The sequence below is a fragment of the Rhamphochromis longiceps genome, linkage group LG11, assembly GCF_057381845.1.
Source record: "Rhamphochromis longiceps isolate RC_006_pf linkage group LG11, R_longiceps_female_GT1.1, whole genome shotgun sequence".
In the NCBI taxonomy this organism is placed as follows: domain Eukaryota; kingdom Metazoa; phylum Chordata; class Actinopteri; order Cichliformes; family Cichlidae; genus Rhamphochromis; species Rhamphochromis longiceps.
In genome coordinates, this window is record NC_140567.1 from 12,596,304 (window position 1) to 12,616,663 (window position 20,360).

General features: G+C 40.6%; 1 protein-coding gene across 3 annotated transcripts in view; it reads left to right on the top strand.

The window, feature by feature from the left end:
- Positions 1–3,956: 3,956 nt before the first annotated feature.
- Positions 3,957–20,360, top strand: part of triob (trio Rho guanine nucleotide exchange factor b) — a 116,041-nt gene continuing 99,637 nt past the window's right edge. For 2 of the 3 annotated variants that reach the window (XM_085422339.1, XM_085422344.1), the window contains exons 1-2: positions 3,957–4,247; positions 19,164–19,217. In XM_085422339.1, coding sequence (XP_085278465.1) covers positions 4,178–4,247; positions 19,164–19,217 — 124 coding nt within the window. In that variant the 5' untranslated portion in view covers positions 3,957–4,177. The remainder of the gene's footprint in view (positions 4,248–19,163; positions 19,218–20,360) is intronic. The other variant, XM_085422340.1, reaches the window with a different exon arrangement.

A 20,360-nucleotide genomic window follows, 5' to 3' on the forward strand; every position in this document is an offset into this window, starting at 1 on the left:
CATAGGATTGTAAGACAACCTCGTGGAGGCGGAAGAGGGTCCCTTTTTACCCCACAGCAAGAAGAAGCCATTTGTGCAATGGTCATTGCAAACAATGCAATAAAGCTGAGAGAAATACAAAGCGCTGTCATAGAGAATTACACGGTATTTGGCAATATTGAATCTGTTTCAATTTCAACAATTGACAGAGTACTCAAGAAAAATGAAATCCACATGAAGCAATTGTATAAAGTGCCATTTGAACGAAACAGTGACAGGGTGAAGGAGATCCGTCACCAGTATGTGCAGGTAAAGCTGGTCTTCTATGTTCTGCACTGCAAACTGTTTTACAGTACTTCGTAGTTTCATGCAGTACACTTGCAATTCCACAGCACATACTCTACAATGTGTTTTACCAAATGCATGCATTACTGTTCGTTACTGTACACAGGCATATTGTGACATTGCATTTCTGTCTCTCTCTAAAGCGTGTACTGGAGCTGGAAGCCAGGGAAACACTGCACACATTCATATATGTTGATGAGGCAGGTTTCAATCTGGCCAAAGGCAGAAGGCGTGGAAGAAATCGCATTGGACAGAGGGCAACCACTGAAGTCCCTGGTCAGCGCGGAGGGAATATTACCATGTGTGCAGCCATCTCAGACAACGGCGTCCTCACCCATATCCCCCTTCTTGGTCCATACAATACCCAACATCTCCTGACATTTTTAGACACTCTTTACAGGGACCTAGTCCCTGAGAATGAGAGAGGTGGAGGCCAACTCAGCAAGTATGTTGTTGTCTGGGATAATGTCCGTTTTCACCACTCCCATCAGGTCAGAGAGTGGTTTGCAGCACATGACAGAATTCTGGTTGAATATCTCCCTCCATATTCCCCATTCCTTAATCCAATAGAGGAGTTTTTCTCTGCCTGGAGGTTGAAAGTTTATGACCGGCATCCACATGAGCAAATGGCCCTGCTAGCAGCCATGGATGCAGCATGTGACGACATCACAGCAGGGTCCTGCAGAGGATGGATTCGCCACTCCAGGAGATACTTTCCTCGCTGCATTGCGAGGGATAACATCTGTTGTGATGTAGATGAAAATATGTGGCCAGACAGACAGGAACGTCTGGATGTGCCAGAATGATTTACTGTACTGTTACATGTGCTGTTTATTGTTCACATTAGTGCACAGCTCTACCAAATGGGTGATTTTATGTTTACATGTATTCTACAGTGCACAAGTGACTGTAGCATATTTTTCTTTTGCACAATTCTGTAGGATTACAAACACTTCTACACAATGGAAATGTGAAACGTACGTATTCAGTGTCTCAGTTACTCCCAAGACTCCCATAACATCTACAGTGACTTTACTGCACATTTCAGATGGCTGTACAGGTAGGCCATAGTGCTGTCGTCAGCATTTTCAGGTGTCACCAATTGTTTTTGCAATGGGAAACACTGAAATTATAAACTGTCATAGTGGAAACATGACAATGCCATTTGACTATCTTGTTCATAAAGATGGTGTCAAGACTTTTCATTTTGATGGCACTGACAGTTTCATTGACATGGATACTTGCTTTTGAGGTATGGATAATCAATTCTGTGCATGTGACGTGCTTTTGCAGGCTATCCACTAGGTTTTGCAGTTTGCACTAATTGTTTTGGGAAATGCACTAACTGCTGTGCAAATGTTAGTGGTGTTCTGAGAAACGCACCAAAGTGACTGAGAAAAACTGTAAAAATGGCTCCTAATCTTGGTCTTCTTTCTTGAGTTTCTGCTGCCTGAGATATTCACTGAGCGTGTCGTGGCCATCTTCCTGACGTACTCGTGAATGTTCGTTGTCTCATCCAGGACTGTGGTACTGTGTGTTGTACTCATATCCCCATCGAGAACCTGAACCTGGGACGCTTTGGTTTCAGAACTGAAGAAGCCTCTTGGATGAGAGGTGCAATGTCACTTTCTTTCCAAGGTCTTTGACCTGGATGACTGAGAACCTTGACAGACAACATACAGGAACTTGCACCAAGATGTAAGTGATCTGGATGAGTACCAAGACCAGCAAGTCTAGCATAGAAATTAGTGTAATCTTTGCTCCATTTCTGGCCTCCAGAGAAGGACTTACACTTGTAGATCAACTTTTTTATTGTAATGTGTGATATTTTTTAATGTCATTGTCTGTAGGCTCTCCAGTTGTGCACAAAAGGTGGAAGGATGTGCTTGTTGTTCTGCCTTTTCCGGTGTGTACGGTGTGTGCCAAGTAACATACTCCAGGGATTCACTCTCCCACAGATTGACACTGGTCTGCAGTGTAAGCAGAGAGAAGAAATCAATAATATACTCTTGGTATAGGTCAATGTCCTAGACATGACCGCACAGTACAATATTTGCATTCCTTGAGTATAGATAGATAGATAGATAGATAGATAGATAGATAGATAGATAGATAGATAGATAGATAGATAGATAGATTATACAAACTCTGTATCATTTAGTATTGCCATGTATAGTTGCACACGACTCAATAAATTTCTGCACCTATTTTCTATCTTTCGAGGAAAATGTAAAGAAATGAGTGGTGGCTCAACACATTTGCACTGTACTGAATTTAACTATATAGTCTCTTAGCTTTCAGCTACTTGAACCATTTCTTAATTTGTTGACCTTATACTGTTTATTCTCAGCTGTTGTATTCAGTTAAACATTTATCAGTTATGGTTAATTTCACAACTTTCATCTCTCCCACCTTCTCCAACCATTCTCTGGCCTGCTATCACAGATAACTTGCTACATGGGTGGTTCTTCAGCTAATAGGCCACCTTGACCTTGCAGGCTATAAAAGTTACCCCAGATGACCTGCCTGATGTATAAGATTCTTGTTATCGACTTCAAGTCATTTGATGACACACTTACTACTAGTTAATTCACTACTTTGAGCTTCTATTCAATTTTAAATGTTTAGGAAGCCGTTTTTAATGCTATTACCTTCCATACCTTTTTATTTCTACTTAACTAGATTTTCTTTCCTTCCTTTCTTTTTATTTATATGTCCAAGTAGGTGACCTAATTGTTCTACTGAAAGTGTAAAAGCACCCCGTTTAGTTCCTGGACTCCTGGGTGAGAGTCACTGGCTTAGTCAATATGCTTACTTTTACAAACAGCGCCAACTGCTGGAGGTAATAAAGTCAATTTCTATTCGCAAACATCACCGTGCAGCGCTGCTGACCTCCCGAGGCAATATGTGACGACAACCCCTAGATGGCAGCAGCGTCCTGTTCCTCCAGGACTGAGCTGCAGCTGTCCTGTTGAACTGGGTTAGATTTGTGGGGCAAATGACCTCATGCCGTAGCATCCTCTTCATCACAGAGGAGATGAAGAGAGGATGATGATGTCATTCTCTGCCACGGTCGTTTTCACCCTGTTATAACTAAAAGCGTGGGTGGATTGGCATCACTGAGAGAAGACACGCGACACCTCGCAGCAGCTAAAAGCAAACCGGGAACTAAATGATGCAACACCAGAACTCAGTGACCCTCGTGGACATGTGAAATCGTGTTTTCCTTCGTAAGAATTTCGTTAGAAAGGCCTGGACTATATGAGAAAGTAAGATATGTGAATACAACTTCACTGTGCCGACATGGACATCTGTGCCTCTCCATATCACATCTGATGTAATATCTGAGCTTGAAGCAATTAAAGCATAAATTTCTATGGTATGACTCCCACGCAACCCGCATCAGCACCGCATTAAGTGACGCCTGGGACTGCTGATGTGCTGTGGCGCACACTAAATTTGGGTGGCGCACACTGCACCAAAACCCCCCGAAACGGAATCCCAGGATATCCCACCCCTCGAATCGGAATAGCCCTCGTTCCTCAGTCCTCCTATTCCCCTCCTCTTTTACCTCCGCCTTCTCTCATTATCACCCCCTTCCTCCTCCTCCTCCTCCCCGGCTGTCGGCCTCACGTCCCCAACTCGGGAGCGCCGCCGATCGGTCGCCAGGATTTTCCCTTCTCGGCCAAAATGGAGGAGAAGGTCTCTCGCTTAATGAAGAGAGCACCGACTATATGAGCGGATCTGCTTCAATGATCGGCATCAGGACCCGCTTTTGCTGATATAATAGTTCTTGCAGCAACCTAACACTTTGAGGATATCTATCGCTATTTCCGCACAAGCGAGCGCAGCCATGAGCGCAGGAGAGGGGCTAGATGAGGCTGGGAAGGACGCGGCAGACATAGCGGCGTTTTTCAAATCCGGTAAGTCAGAGAAGGGGCGAGTCTCCCTCTAGGAGACCCTGAGCTATCGGCGTGTTCACTGGTGGTCTGCCACATTGTTGCCAAATATGACAAAAAGCAGTGATGGGCGAGATGCAGAGTGCGCGTCGGACGTGCTGGAGAGATGCTCACAGTTTTGTAGTTATTTACCACATTGTAGTCAACCACTCAGCTGTCATGTCGCACCTTTTTTAATGACAACCACCAATCATACCTCCTGAAATATGGGATTTGATTATTATGCAGTGACCCCATTTTGGGTTGGACCAAGCAGCCTAGGCTACAACAAGGTGTGGATGTGATAGAACTAGACCGTGGTCTCCTCGGGCTGAAGGAGTGTTTTGATGCTATACACACACTATCCATCACAAACCCCACCAGATGTGACTCGATCCTTTTGTAAAATGTATTTTCCATGTCTTCAAATAGAGAGAAACACGGGAAGCCAGTAGATGGGGATCTTAGCGAACCTCTCTCATCATCTTATGCACTCATAGGCTAGGCCATAGATGCATGTATGGGCAATAGGTTGCACTCTACAGCGTAGAGCCTCCCTGATATGATGGCATCATCACAACAAACAAGGATTGGCCTGCCAGCCTTATCCCTCACCATGGAAATAATGTAAACACTATTTATAGGTCCTAGAGGGCTTTAAGCCTCCTTGATATCAGCCATGCATTAAGATTTAGGTGTCTGTGGCAAACATTTTTTTTAATCCGTTTTTGATCTGTCATTTCAGATAACTAGAGTGTCCTTACTCCAGTGATAATAATTCCTTATGTGTTCCACTCTATAGGAAGATCTGTTTTAATCTGTATCTTAAACAGACTTAACACTTTCATGATTAAATGTTTTCTTTTTATCCTATTCAGCCTTTATAGCATACCTCTTTAATCGAATCTGACAATCATTAGGCTGACAGTCCAGTATTGGGAGCACCTCTGATACACAACAGCACAAGCAGCTGTCTCTCTCTCTCAGCTGTTTCTCTCTCTGACACCTGGTGCCTTGGGGTCTGCTGTCCACCACATCCACTTGTAGGAACACACACGCTCACACACACTTACACCACTTAAGTGAAAATTATTTGATAAAATGCAGCAGCCTTGCGCTTGCACATGCGCACTTTTTAAACAGCCGATATAAACCCCATACCTTCTCCTGGATATTGCCTTCCCTGCCAGTCAGACAGTAAGGAATGTTGTCAAAATGGATTGTATTCAAATCCGTTGTTACGGTTGGTTGGATGCCTGCCAATGTATTTTCCTATAGCTGTGTTGTATCAGGCTGGAAAGTTGGCTCAGAGTGAAGTTGGGCTGCTTGGTTGTTTATATAGCAGCAAATGCAGTTCATACAGTATTCATGATGGAGACAGAAATAGGTTATGCCCTCAAGAAACTTTTACGAGAGCCTATTATGAAGAGAAAGTATGGAAAAAGAAGGTTCTGGGAAAACAACAAAATGCATTGTGAATACTGTCGGACAGTTCAAAGGTGAAAGTTACGCTTTTCTTTGCTTTTTGAGACTTTGAAAAATATGCCCAAAAGCACAAAATCATGTGCACTCAAATACATTAATAACCTGAAATCAATCTGACATTGAAAGTGATATATTTTTACCATTTAGCAGTTTCCTCCTTTCAACACTCTTATATTAATTTCTATGTACATCTCCTTAAAGCTGATTGATTCATTCATCAATTTCCCTGACCTTTCTTTTTATGTTCTATTTCTATACCTTTTTACTCTCAGCCCAATGCAAACATGTCAATTAATTAATTTGTTCCTGCATGCATAGCTTGAATCCATGCCAGCCCGTTCCATGTTGAAATATTGCCAAACAGCTGCCCATCCTAGTTGATTCTGAATACCTATTTTGGGAATTTGTGTGTGTGAGTGTGTGTCAGTGGGTGCACTGTGGTGCCCTAGTTAGTCAGTGAAGGAAAACAAAAGGTAGCAGATTCTTTTACTGAACCAACACTAAAGTGATCGATGGGCTACCTGAACAGCTTGGTCACTGACTAAGAGTCTGACTTAGAGAAAGACTAACGTCTTTACGATCTGGATAACTATTTAAGCTTGTACATTATGTATAAAGCTGGTGGACTATTTGGATTGAAAGTGATTTGAGTTTCATCAACACATTTACATCCACATCCAGCCCTGGTGTTTAATTCGCCTCACCTGAACGGATAATATTCTCACTGGTCCTCGAAAATACTCAGTGTTCATCTCCGCGTGATTATTTTCAGTGAGCAGATGGTGCTCCATCTCTGAGTCCCACACTGTTGCTGTGGATCACAGCTCAGCCGCTGAGTCACTCTCCGAGGTTTCTTGTGCCATGACTTAGACTCTAATCTCGAAAATGTTGCAACTGGTCAAAGATGAGACATATTCAGCTGCTCAGCTGTTCGAGCATCCGTCAAGATTTTCACCTAACTGCAGAGAAAACCTCATAAGGCATGGCAGTACAATAACACTCCTCATAGTTATATTTAGTTGTTCCCTATCCTTTATATAAATAGCACAATCAGTTGACTATCAGATCAAGAATATGTATTAATACTCCTTTGTTTCCAGTTTGAATTTTGGATTGGACCAATTATTTGAAGTAAGGCATCATGGTGCAACAGCTGATTACTCGAAAACGTAACTGTGAAAATATTAGGTCATTTGTGATCAAGGCAAGTTGCTCATAACTAAAGATTTCCCTAGATATAGAAGTCAGGAACTGTTCCATATCTTTATCTGTCTAAATGAGCATGAAAGTTGTATGGATGAGATCTTAGTTTTGAACATGTAACTAATGTAAATAAAGATAAAAAAGCCCAAGAAACATTAAATAAAAGAAAGCCATCATATTAATGTGAAAAAACCATGTCAGTCAAACTCAATAGACTGAAATCCTATAAAATATCAACCATTTCCTGTTTGAAAATGAGTGGGTGGAGCAAATGCTTATTCATTCCCTATTTAACTCATTATATGTCTGTTCTTGGTTATACAGTCTAATATATACATATACACTATATGTAAATAAATAGAGCTATGTAATACACAGTCCCTCATTGCAATAATATATGTGTAACTGTGCACTGATCTATAATAAGTTACCTACGCCTATCTAAATATATAGTTTTTTGTAATATATCATTATTAGGGCTGGGCCATATCATACCATTCACGGTAATACCGGTATAATGTTGGGCAACGATAAGAAAATGAAATATCGCGATAGAATATGGGTAAAATGCGCATGCGCAGTGCCTTTGTTTACATATGCACATGGCGGAAAAAGCATGGCGGCGATGGAGAATGAGAAGGGCGAAAGCGGATCGTTGAATGAAACGGATGAACCAGAATTGGTTTGTAAAAATGCTGCAACTTCAGTGGTGTGGAACTGGTTTAGCTTTCATCTGTCAGATACACAACAAATCACTATTTTTGCTAGAGCATGCTAGCGGGCCGTCGTTATTACCGTATTTTTTTTTCAAAATACGGCACACTTAAAATTAATCCTTTGATTTTTCTGAAAATCAACAGTGCCCCTTAACGATTTTATGTGGTACACGGCGCTCGAAAATCTGTCAAATGTTTTAGTACGACTTTGCTAAGCTACGAAGCCGCACTGCTTGATGGATTGTCGGAGCATTACGGCTACCGTAGGCAGGAGCCTCGCGAAGTGATACTGTGCTTCAACATAATATTACCGTATTGTGTGTGTATAACCTCTTTTTAACTTGTGGATATTATACATGGTTATGCTGAGGATATGTCGGTCAATTTCCACTGGAAATGCCTTTTGGTTAAACTGTCAGCAAGGAATTTGCTTTTGCACTGTTAAATTTTTATATAACTTTAATGCACATCAAAAACAGCTGCTTGTTTAAGTAAAAATACATTGATGGGGTTTTTTTTGCACTAATAAAGTTGTCGAGTTGTAAAGTATTTTGTCTAGTGTCAATTATATCGTCAGTTATATCGTTATCGCAAATTTTCAAATGCATATTGTGATAAATATTTTGGTCATATCGCCCTGCTCTAATTATTATATACAATTATCCTTATTTAATGTGCAATACAACCATTAGTTTGCAACCTAAAAATCCACTCATTGTCAAAATGAGTAAACTTGAAGTGTAGGTCTGTCAAAGAACAGCACTCTTTGTCATGTATATAGTTATTTTCCTGGGTTTGCTGTTAATAATGTAAGAGTGCGTGAGTAAAGTTGGGATTTTAAACTTCTGTTCATTCATTCATTCAGACAATTATAGAACTGGGGTTGCAGTGCTCTGAGTTTGCAGTTTGCAGTGAGTATTGCATGTTCTACATTACAAGTTGTGCAAAATGCAAATCATTATCCAGTTTGACTTCTACAAATATTGACCAATAAGTGTTATTTCATGCTTAAATGACTCTATTCCATGTAATGTCATACATACAGCATGTCTGTCATTAAGATGTGCAGCCAATTTCTAATTTGGGAGATTGCTGAATAGAGTCTTCTGTATTCCATATGGCCAGTGATGTGACACTTGCATCACTAGCAATATGAGCCAACAAATCAGATTATGTTGCAACCCATCATATCTTCTGATTAACCGCTTTCAAATACATTAAGGCGCTTTGGGGCAAGCCTTACTGGCAAGACAAAAAAATAAAACTGGGATGATGGTATATTATAAAAGGCATTAATTCATATAGTCTTTTGAGTGATGCTAAATGAAGTTACTGGCCCTGCGCAATACTATTATTGTACAGAGCTGCACTGTGAAACTCAATTGGCGTAAAAGCAACCAGATGTATGTTGGAAGAAGGTCCAATAACTGTCAAAACATCTTGCATTAGAGCCATATTCCCAGTCTGCAGTCAACTACATTGGTCATAGGACTGGCATCTTTAGTCATAATATCAATAAACTATAGGGTTTAGTACGGTAGGGCAATATGGCCAAAAATATTTATCATGATATATATTTGAAAATTTGCGATAACGATATAACTGACGATATAATTGATGTGAAACAAAATACTTTACAACTCGACAACTTTATCAGCGCAAAAAACCCCATCAGTTTTATTTCACTTAAACAAGCAGCTGTTTTTTATGTGCATTAAAGCTATATAAAAATTTTACAGTGCAAATGCAAATTCCTTGCATTTGCAAGGAATTTGCATTCCTGGGACAGTGGCGCGGCTGCCCCTCTGTTGGTCTTCCATGGTCTCTTGTGTTCTGGGGGCCTCTGGATGTCTGGAGTTTTGATCTCCTCCATACCCGCTTCACACCCTGGAGGACGGGGCTGTGGCCCCCCCACACTCCCTAGCAGATCATTACATGGAGAAACCTTTGGAATGCAAGCATGCTGATCCACACAGGTATGCACACATGGGTATTCACAGACGCGGACTAAAGCTTTCTTGGCTGCTGCCTCAAAGCACACTGTGCGCTGTCTATCTTGCGTGCTGCACAATATCGTTTATTACTTAGTAAATACTGATATCTATGACTAGCTAGTTTATTGTGATGGTGCTTTGTTTTCTCTATTATTATGTTGCTCTTTGTTGTTTGCTGTCTCCTCTGTTTGTTTTTGTTTGTTTTTTTTTTTTGTTTTTTTTTCCTCCATACAGGTGACCCAGGAGTTTTTTTTTTTTTTCTCTCTCTTCCCCCCCCTTCTCACCGTCTCTTCTCCCCTTTGGTTTTCTTTCTTTCTCTCCCCCTCTCTCTCTCATTCATTCCCCCTGTCCTATTTATTAAAAAAAAAAAAAAAAAAAAATGACAAAGGATGAACTGAAGCTCTGCCATCACGTAATGTCGCATACTGCTGTTTCTGATGTCATTTAGAAAAAGAAAAAAAAAAAAAAAAAAAAAAAAGAAAGGAATTTGCATTCCTTGCAAAGTTTAACCAAAAGGCATTTCCAGTGAAAATGGGCGGAAATATCCTCAGCATAACCATGTATAATATCCACAAAAGTTAAAAAGAGGTGCTTAGCAACATGAAACTGCAGTGTGCCAAATAAATAAGTCAAATACGTATTTTTCTGGCGCATTAAGTGAAACAAAACAGTCAGATTAGTCAAACCATACTCAACTCATTCTTCTTGCTTCCTCCACTTCCATACCATTGATTCATTAATTCTGAATTCTGTCACAGCTGCTCTATTCCCATGTTCTACTGCACGACTGAGTTTAAAATCCGCTTCATACGCATGGCTCTTAACAGGTGCCATTTTGGGATCCTTATACACACACAATACGGTAATATTAGGTTGAAGCACAGTACGTATTACTCCAAGTGGCTCCTGACTATGGTAGACATAATGCAAAGTCGTACTAAAACATTTTTTGACAGATTTTTGAGCGCCATGTACAAAAAAATGTGCTTTGGTGGCTATATGACGGACAAAAACCAAAGCAGTTCCACATCACTGAAGCTGCACCATTTTTACAAACCAATTCTGGTTCATCTGTTTCATTCAATGATCTGCTTTTGCCCTACTCATTCTCCATAGCCACCATGCCTTTTCCGTCATGTGCATATGAAAACAAAGGCACTGCGCATGCGTGTTTTACTCATATTCTATCGCGATATTTCATTTTCTTATCATTGCCCAACATTATAACAGTATTACCGTGATATGGCCCAGCCCTAGGGTTTAGGTTTTTTGCAAAGATCTACTTTTTATGGCATGAACAACTATTTGCAGTTGTTGTGCTTGTACTGTTAAAAACATATAGTAAGCATAATAAATGTTGTCTTTGTTAATACTATATACAAGACATACATATATTATCAAGTTAGGTTTGCTGTCAGCCAAATTTAGGTAACTCATTTTGGTTTGCTAGCTAACCCTTTGGCTAATGCTAACATAATAGTATGGCAACTTCACTGGCCAGTTGCAATGCTGATTCCAGACCACGATTATTATCATGATGTAGGAACAACACCAACATTGGGATATCAGATCTTGGACTATTAGGGACTATTATGACAACCTTGTACTGCATAGACAAGTTTACAGAATCGTACCAGCGACTGACTAACAGTGATACTTACTGAGGCTCCGTCCATGTTGCTTTTAATGGCTTGTCCCTCAGTAATTCTTGCATTAAGACTAGAATCAAAATGCTTCAATCATTATTACCAGAGTCAGTCTGACATTAAAGTGAGACATTTCTCTCCGTGCCCAAAGTGAACCCAGTGACCTCTGCCAGTTGCAGGCTGCAATAGCAGCCAGATCACTAAGCAGTGATTCTTTATTTTCGTTGAGCACACTCGCAATCGATGGAAGCATAACGACCTAGCGTTGCCTTGCAGACTCAAGCGTAAATCTTATATAATCATGTAGATGAGGAAGAGAACTTCAACAGACAGTGCAGTATGCATCTTAAAACATGCAGTGTGTACTGAGAGAAACGGCAGAGTGAAGGCAAAGGGAAACAAATTGAAGAAAGTGAATGTAAATGTGGGATTGAGGGGAACTGGAGTGAGATCCAGAAAGAGAGGACATGACATACTTAGAGGGACAAAAAAACCCTTCAGTCATCAAATTATAGATCTGAGGCTTGGGTGGAGTACACCCTGCAAAATGTAGGCTACTCTGGTCTTGAGGCTGAGACCTTACGGTCGCTTCTCGGAGCAGCTTAATTGGCAGTTGGTCAGAGTTAAAGACTGTAAGCTTAGATTGGCAGTGCCTGTGCTGCTAAATCAGCCGGCACTGCTTAAAGAGTCTGTTAGGTAAACTTCCACAGAAAAACAGGACTAGTTTGAAAAACATAGATATCCCTATGCTTTTTGTAAAATGCTAGTTACAGAAGGACAAAATAACAATCTCTTTCATGGCAGCATTTGTGTGTGCAATCACAAGAAACAGGCTGATAAGTAGCTTTGCCTTCCTTAACGCTGGGATATATGAGTGTATTTAAGTGTTGCACAGAGTAACAACATGAACCAACATTTTTATATGTGAAACGTTACTTTAGAACTAGGGGTTTAGAGTAATTGACTAGTGGTAAACATTGGTAACACTTTTGTCTGCCTTGCAAATGTGATAAAAATAAAGCATCCTCATTCTGTGTCACTGTATACAAATACATTTTTAAAAAAACCTAAATTATAGTGCTGTCAGCATTAATCTTGTTAAAATGACGTTAACGCCATAAACACATTAATGCCACAAATCGAGTTAGCGAGTTAACGCAGAGCTCCCCGTGCGTGGGGCTGCACAGCATCAATGCATTAGCGCGGTTAGCTCGTTAACGCTTTGGCGCGGTTAGCTCGTTAATGCCTTAGCGCCGTGCAGCCCCACGTAAGGGGCGATCCGCATTAACTCGCTAACGGAGATTTGTGGCGTTAATGCGGTTATGGAGTTTACGTCATTTTTACAAGATTAATGCTGACAGCACTACTAAATAATCATTTTTCTTTTATTTTAACTCTTCTTTATTAGCCATCATCAGCTGATTATACCGTCCAATGCCAAATAAGGCAGTGGTCAAGAATTAGTACCTTGGTAATAGTTAAAAATCAGTAAAAGAAGCCAAAATGACAACAACCAATAAACTATTTGTTAAATAAGTGTGACGCAGCAGAGAAAACCAGAGTAAAGTCCAAGATTGACTTGTAGCATGTTTGCAGATCAAAGTTTTAACTCCACTGGCTTTACAAGCAACTGTCGATCAATCATAATCCACATAGTGCCACAGGCTAAAGATGGAGAAGCTGTCAGCAAAACGGGGGGAAATTTTGCTGGTTGAATGACTGGCCAGGTCGCAGCCCAAGGTTTGTGTGGCTGCACTCATCAGGGTGTTTTCCTCCTAGCCGACCTCCTTGTGGGACAAAGATTTGGAGTAAAACTGTGTGTTATTTAGACTTCATGCATCAGAAAACTATTCAGTAAACTGCATTTTTTGGCATAGTTTTAAGACATATTTTCAAAAAGTCTTAAGATAGCAAACATTCGAAATATTGGAAAGTCCAGTTATTCTTCATTGCGTCATTGCTTGGCCGTATCTTTGGCCGACGTGTACATTTTTACTCGTGTGCTCGTCAGAAATGTTAGAACCTTTGCTCTAAAGCCAACAGTTAAGACGCTGTCCACAAAACATGCAGATTATGTATATTAAATGCCAACATCTCGAAGCCAGGAAATGTTTTAGGCTGTTTTCAGAGCGCTTGCTTGAAAACAAAGTGATACAAACTGGACCAAAAGGAGTGCTTATGAACTTGAGTTCTCTCAAATTGGTCATTTAATACTGTATACTTTCGGTTTTTGTACCATAAGTAATAAATATTTGCACATTCATGCTGAGCCTTACAGTAAGTTTTTAACCATTTATGCTTGTTTATCATCTGCTGAATGTCCAAATCTTCCTTCAAAATCCAATTATCTTTCACAGGTGTGCAAGCAACAGCGTATTCCAAAATTAATTCTCCATGTAAGAGAGAGATAACAGACCCATAAATCAGTTGTGCACAGCCAGTAAGCAAAAACTGGCCCACCATAGGGTCCGATCTAACCCACTGAGTAGCTTTACAGTGTGTTTAAGGCATTAATAATTCCTAATTTCAATTTAAAGCATTGGCAGTGTGGTGAGACTTATATAGGAGTCAAACTGTATGGAAAGTATTTAATCCCTGATATTAGCAAATTGAATTTAAACAGATGTACTAATTTTCCCCCTTAAACATATATGTTGCAGTGGAGTGGCATTTATGTTCCATCCCACTTGTGATCAAATTGAGCAAGTATGTGCAATAAACAGACCAGATGCTGGTGCCTGTGTGCCTGAAATACCCTCACAAAGTTGCTGATATGGCTAATAAAGAGTTAATCCTCCACTTACTGTGAATTTATATAAAAAGCCTACTGTACACTGTATTATAAGGGCCAGATATCGGGATCCATTTCTAAGAGTTTTATGGCAAAGACAATCAAGAAGGGTGCACAGTGAGGCAATTACCTGTTTTACAGCCAGACCATGCTGATCGATCTCATCAAAGGCTCTCGACCTTTTTGAGAGTCGTAATACACTCCATCACGCCAAGTTATTGATTGTTGTAAAATGTCACGTACATCTGTGGAGTCGCTTTGAAGACACACCGACATGGCCTGGGCCATTACGTTAACACAGGAAATGTGGAAGTACGTGCCGCGGTTGTTTCAGCTTTAATGAAGCCAATCAAACTTTTCAGTTTGCCATTTATTTTCTTGAGTTAATTTGAGTTAAGGTCTTGAGTGAAACTACGCTGCCTTATTTTGCACCGTGACAGAGATCACGTTCGTTCATTTAAAGTGGTTAACAGGAAAATTATCCAGAAAGATCAGCTGAGTATTTGTGCACATATGTGAATGGCATCGGTTACTAGTGTCAAGTCAATTACCAGGAATTCCAGTACGTTCGTCTTGTGTTCTAACACATGCACATTCATATACATATGACACACACGTGCACATAGGTATAAATCACTACATCCCACCCACGTCGCCCCGGGCTTATGAAGCACAGGGGGGGTTGGGTGGATGAAGGAGGATTGCAGGTCATAAAAATAAGCTGTGGGTTCGTCTCTGTGTCTTCTGCAAATCCCCCATCTGATAAGAGCGAAGCCTATCACTCAACTGCAGTCTCCCACTCGTTCTGTCCTTTTTCATTCCTTTCCTCGCCTCCTCCACTTCTCTCCCACACAGCCTTCCATCATTACTTCAGACCTCGCTTCTGCTCAGGGTTGTAATATATCCAAGTAATGATCTTTTATTGTAATATTCAGATCTTCTGTTTGCAAGTCCCACCACATCTAATTCCATTCTTTTCTTGTACCTTCAGTAACCGAGACACCAATGCAGAGATTATAAAATGCTTTACATCGTCATATGAAGTTCCGTATGTTCATAAACGAAAATATGATTCTTCCTTTCTCAAGCTTTCTGCTTATAGCCTCCCTTATCTCGTCTCTCTTTCAGGCAAAGGTAGTATCTGAATGTGGAGTCTTTTAAGTCAGGAGCATCATGCAATGCTTTGTGTCTCAGTTTTACTTTCACCAAAAGCACTTTGAAAAAAAAAAAACACGAGCAATGACTCATGAGGCCAGTGCTCTGCTTGAGTTCTGGGGCTATTTTTTTAAATACTTTTTGAGAGAAAGGTTGCATGTCAAGTGTCAGGCAGTGTGCTATTTTTTTCCATTCATAAAACCAGTTAGTGAGAGTACCAGTTGCTTTTCCTGCGTAGAGTTAGAAAGAAAAGGAGGCCTCATTCTTGCACTGTGCACTCTAGTTTCTTGCTTTTAAAAAAATTACAGCTCCTAATTCAAGTCTTTCTGTTGAATTTTATATGAGGCTGATGGCAGTAACTTTAAATGATATTCTGTCACACACACAGAAGCACACATGCAAAAGCTGCATTCATGAAACTTCATATACTGTTACCGCGGTGATCACATTGACAAAAAAAACCCTCGGACTTCATTAAAAACACAGAAACCCTCTAGAAGAAGGGTCAAAGCCATCTGTATTCTCAGAGACTACTGAGGTCCTTTGATATATGCCGGATGATGCTCAGGAAGTTTTATGAGTCTGTGGTGGCCAGTGCCATTGTCTGCGCTGTGGTGCAACGGATAGCAACAGACTCAATAAACTGACCTACAAGGTCAGTGATGCTGTGGGTGTGGAGCTCGACTCTCTGACAGCGGTTTCAGAAAGGAGGATGCTGTCCAAGTTACGGACAGTATTTAACAATCTATTACATCTTCTCTGTGAAGGTTCTCAGTCATCCAGGTCATCGTAGTCTAAGGAGCTTGGAAAGAAAAGCGTCTGGACGTCTTTAAGTTGCTTGAAGACGTTTCACCTCTCATCCGAGAAGCTTCTTCAGTTCTAAGGTCAAATGATGGAGAGTCCCAGATTTAAGCCCTGTGGGAGTATCCCCCCCAAGGGGGACAATGGACCCCCTAATGATCCTCTACCTAATCACATGAGCCAAGGTGTGAAAACGGGTGTAGGTCACAATCAGACAGGGTTTCTGGTGAGCTCATTGTGAAACCTTGCCCCCACCCTATCATGTGATTTCCTGAGGTCAGATGGCCCAGGATGTGAGTGGGTGTTAAGGCGTCTGTGAAGGGATCTCAAAACTGGATTATAGATGGCAGACAGTTGGTGTCACCATTTGACCCTAGAACTGAAGAAGCTTCTCGGATGAGAGGTGAAACGTTTTCAAGCAACTTAAAGAAGTCCAGACACTTTTCTTTCCAAGCTTCTTAGTTTACACCCTCTCCATCTTCTGCTGGAAAGCCACAGTAGCACGGTCAGCAAAAGACTCATTCTACCACGATGTACCGCAGAACAGCACAGGAAAGCATTCCTACCTACTGCAATTAAACTTTACATCTCCTCCTTATGACATCTGGACTATTTTTCACTTGTAATATCTTGCTTATATTGTACATAGTGTTGTTAACTTTGGAATATTTAATTTAACACTTTTCCTATTTATGCTTAAGCTGATTCTGATAATATACCCGTTCTCTTTACTGCTCTTCTCTGCATGTTTTACTTTCTTTAGCAGGCAAGTCAAGGACGCTCTTTAGTCAGCATGAAAAGAACAAATCGGACTAAAGTGCATCATGGGCTCAGCTTTGGTAAAATCAAAGCACAGCTTGCAGAGTGTGTTTGCATACATGTGTGAGCTTGTGTGCTGCCCGTGACTGCTTGTCTTCTGCCAACAGCTGTACTTACTCTGTCCAGCAGGAACTGTGTAGTCTCTCTTCCCTTCACAAACAGACTGACTCTGCATCATTCACCCTTGCTTTGAAGGCAGCAGCAGGCTCTGATCTGTGTTGCGTGAACAGTGCCAGCCCAGTGCTCCTCGGACTTAGCCGACAAAGCCTCTCTGCCTTTATATAAAATGGGTTGAGGATCAAACTAACATACCATCCTAATGTATAGGCTTGCAGAAGTACTGGTTCTTGCTTCTGCTGTTGTCGAATTTACACATGCACTCAAATGAATTTGATTGGTCACACTTAGTGGTGCACGATTTCACTTTTTTCCCCTCTCTCTTTTCCTACACAATCACAAAAACAGGCACAGGATTTAGGTTAACATCTTTCTATATCATCGTTGCTCTAAAAGGGTTTTCCTCTGTTTTCCCTTTTGTAAACATGACATTTCTCTTATATTAATTCTCTTACATTAAATAATCTGCATTATTTATTCTCTAGAAGTTCATTTGTGCAGATTTTGGAGAAATCTGGATAGTTCCTACTTACTTTAAAACCTCCTAACAGCTTGACCTTGTCCTCAGGTACAAGTAAAGATTCTTTCAATTATTTTTAACCTAGTGGTTTGTTTATTTCACAGTATTTGGTAGACGGTTACCTTCTGTTTTGTGTTCCCTTTGGCGTCTCCGACTGCCTGTCTGTCTCTCGCAGGCTGCTGTGCATGCATGTATATATAAGCTCTTGAAAATTCTGTTAGTGCTTTTCACTGGACCAAAAACTTTATCTACACTGTACAAAATGAAGCGTACTGTGCGTGAACAGGTGCTTACTGTAATCCTGGCTAGGCGACAGCATATGCCAGGCTGTTCTTTTCATAAAGGAGTCCAGGAAAAGTTAGAGTGAAGGACTAAGCTGCCCCTCTTCTCTCCTCTCTGTTATCTTTTGCCACTATAGTGTACAACTAGTGAGCGACCCAGAAAGAGTTTCTCAGTCTTCTACAGGCTACAAGATGATTTGGTCATTTGGTCCAGCTGTTACCTGCACTGACTTCTGGGAAACTTCTATTACAGTCTGGAGTCATTTCATTCATTTTTATTTATTTTCAAGGGTTTATGTCATCGGCATGGAATGTCTCTCACATCAGTGTTCCCTTTGAAGTAATGTTGCCTTATTTATTTATGTATGAATTTGGCAAAATTAGATTTGTGTGCTGGATGTGTGGACTAGGAGAGGATCCATTATGAATGAGTCATTATTGATTATTTTATCCTGAATTAATTGAGGTGCTCAAACTGACATTATTGATTCCAGCTTAGCAGTTTGGGCAGACCAAATTTGTCTCAACTGTAGTGTTACACGCTTAGCATAGAAATTGCCAAGCACGCAGCTTTGCTTTTTCACATATCTGGTTGAATAATTTTATCTCCTTAAAGATGGTTTCTCAGGTAGTAGATACTATGGTATCAGCTGTACTTGGTATCTTTTAAAAGTTAATTCACTTATCAGTGCTGGGTGTCCTACATGTGTGTGAGAGTATGTCTAAGCGTGTGTTTAAGAGCACAGAAAAACCTATATTCTTGATAAATACAGATAACACATATAGTAGCACATTTATAAATCTATGTAAACGTGCACGCCTGTGTGTGTTTGTTTACATATCTTTGTGGGGAACAAAAACTGGGATGTTACTATACTTGTGGGACCAACAGCCGTTATGGGGACAAAATACCTGTCTGCATGAGTTTGAAGACATTTTTGAGACTCAAAATATTTTTTTTAGTATCAGGGTTACAATTAGGTTATGTTTAGGGTATGTGATTAGGGAAAGCATTATGTCAGGTAGATGTCCCCACTAAGATATGAAAACACAACTCTGTGTGTGTGTGTGTGTGTGTGTGTGTGTGTGTGTGTGTGTGTGTGTGTGTGTGTGTGTGTGTGTAGAACTGCGTACAAAATGTCTGATGGCGTTTAATCTCAGGGTGGGTCTGTCCAGATATGCAGATCAAAGGGCTCCTCTCGAATTGCTCACTCGCTCTCATTTGTAATCCCAAGGCTTTAATGTTTGGACACTAAAACGTGATGAAGGTCATGCTGCTGCTTTAGTGGGTCACTGGGCAGTCCTTTAGCTCTATATTTCCTTTCTTAAAATTTCTCTCTCCCTCTCTCATTTTTATCTCTGTCTCTTTTTAGATTGCTCTCTTCCAAAATGTGAATCCAAACTGGATGGCCCCGGTCAAACTTCAGGTAGGTCACGAGGGATTAATCAGAAATCCCTTTACAGAGGGGAATAGATGCACATGATCCCTTAACGTCCCGTGAATCTCGCAGTTAGCGATCACAAAATAAGTTATACATAATCTCATTTGTCCCACATCAAACAGAATTCCACGAAAGCCTCAGAGGTCTGTAAAATGCACATTTGTGTTTGTTAAGACTTCTATAGCCAAAGAAGGAAGGCTCACACTTAAAATGCTCTCCAGTTTAGCATGGCTGGGACAGCATAGTTTTATAGTATATGTATTTGTGTGGGTAGAAGAGAGGCAGTGTTGAAACCCCCAAAACATGGCTGAAACCATATACTATGTCCACTTTAAATAAAATGTTGTCTTCCATCAAAGCTCTCTGTGTCCAATCCCATTACACTCATATTCCTCTGTGCATCAGATAGCAACCATGACCTTGTTGCTTCTCAGCCCAATACCCCCAGGACACACATACTAAAAATATATCAAGTCACACTTGCCAGGGTGATTTGTTTTGCAGTATAAGCAGGTCAGTTAAATGGCCCATATTAGTGTATGCACTTAGATCATAGATTATACCATATAAATGTGGGCCTGACTCCCTGGCCCCGGTTCATTCCGTTTAATCGGTATTGGACTAAAACACCAAAAGTGTTTGGACTGTTTCCACAGAGAGTCTGATTTAAATTAAAGGGATTGGTGTAATCCGTGCCAGAAAAGCTGACACAGAGTGACAGAAAGTGCATTTGTGTTGTCATGCTAAGAGTGAATTAAAAAAAAGCATATCATGTGGGGTTTTACAGAATTAGAGTGTCATTGTTAGTCGATTGTGAGACACAGTTTTGACCTGATGTTTTCCAACTGGGTCATCCAGGGATGAAAAGAAGACTGCTTTTCAATTGACCGTTTGGGCTATTATTCCCTGTTGCCAGAATCTGAATGGGTGTTAATGTGAAAATGATTGGAACAAACCAGCTAAATCCTGTGAACTTTGAACTTCATTCCTGAAGCTGACACGAAAAAAATTAGAGCTGCTTTGGTGTCTTTGTGTTTCTGTGAAAATCGGGCAGAAATTAAGAAATTGAGCTGCTCACGGCGAATCAAAGGTAATCAGATTGTATTGGCCGCTTATGGCTGATTGTTC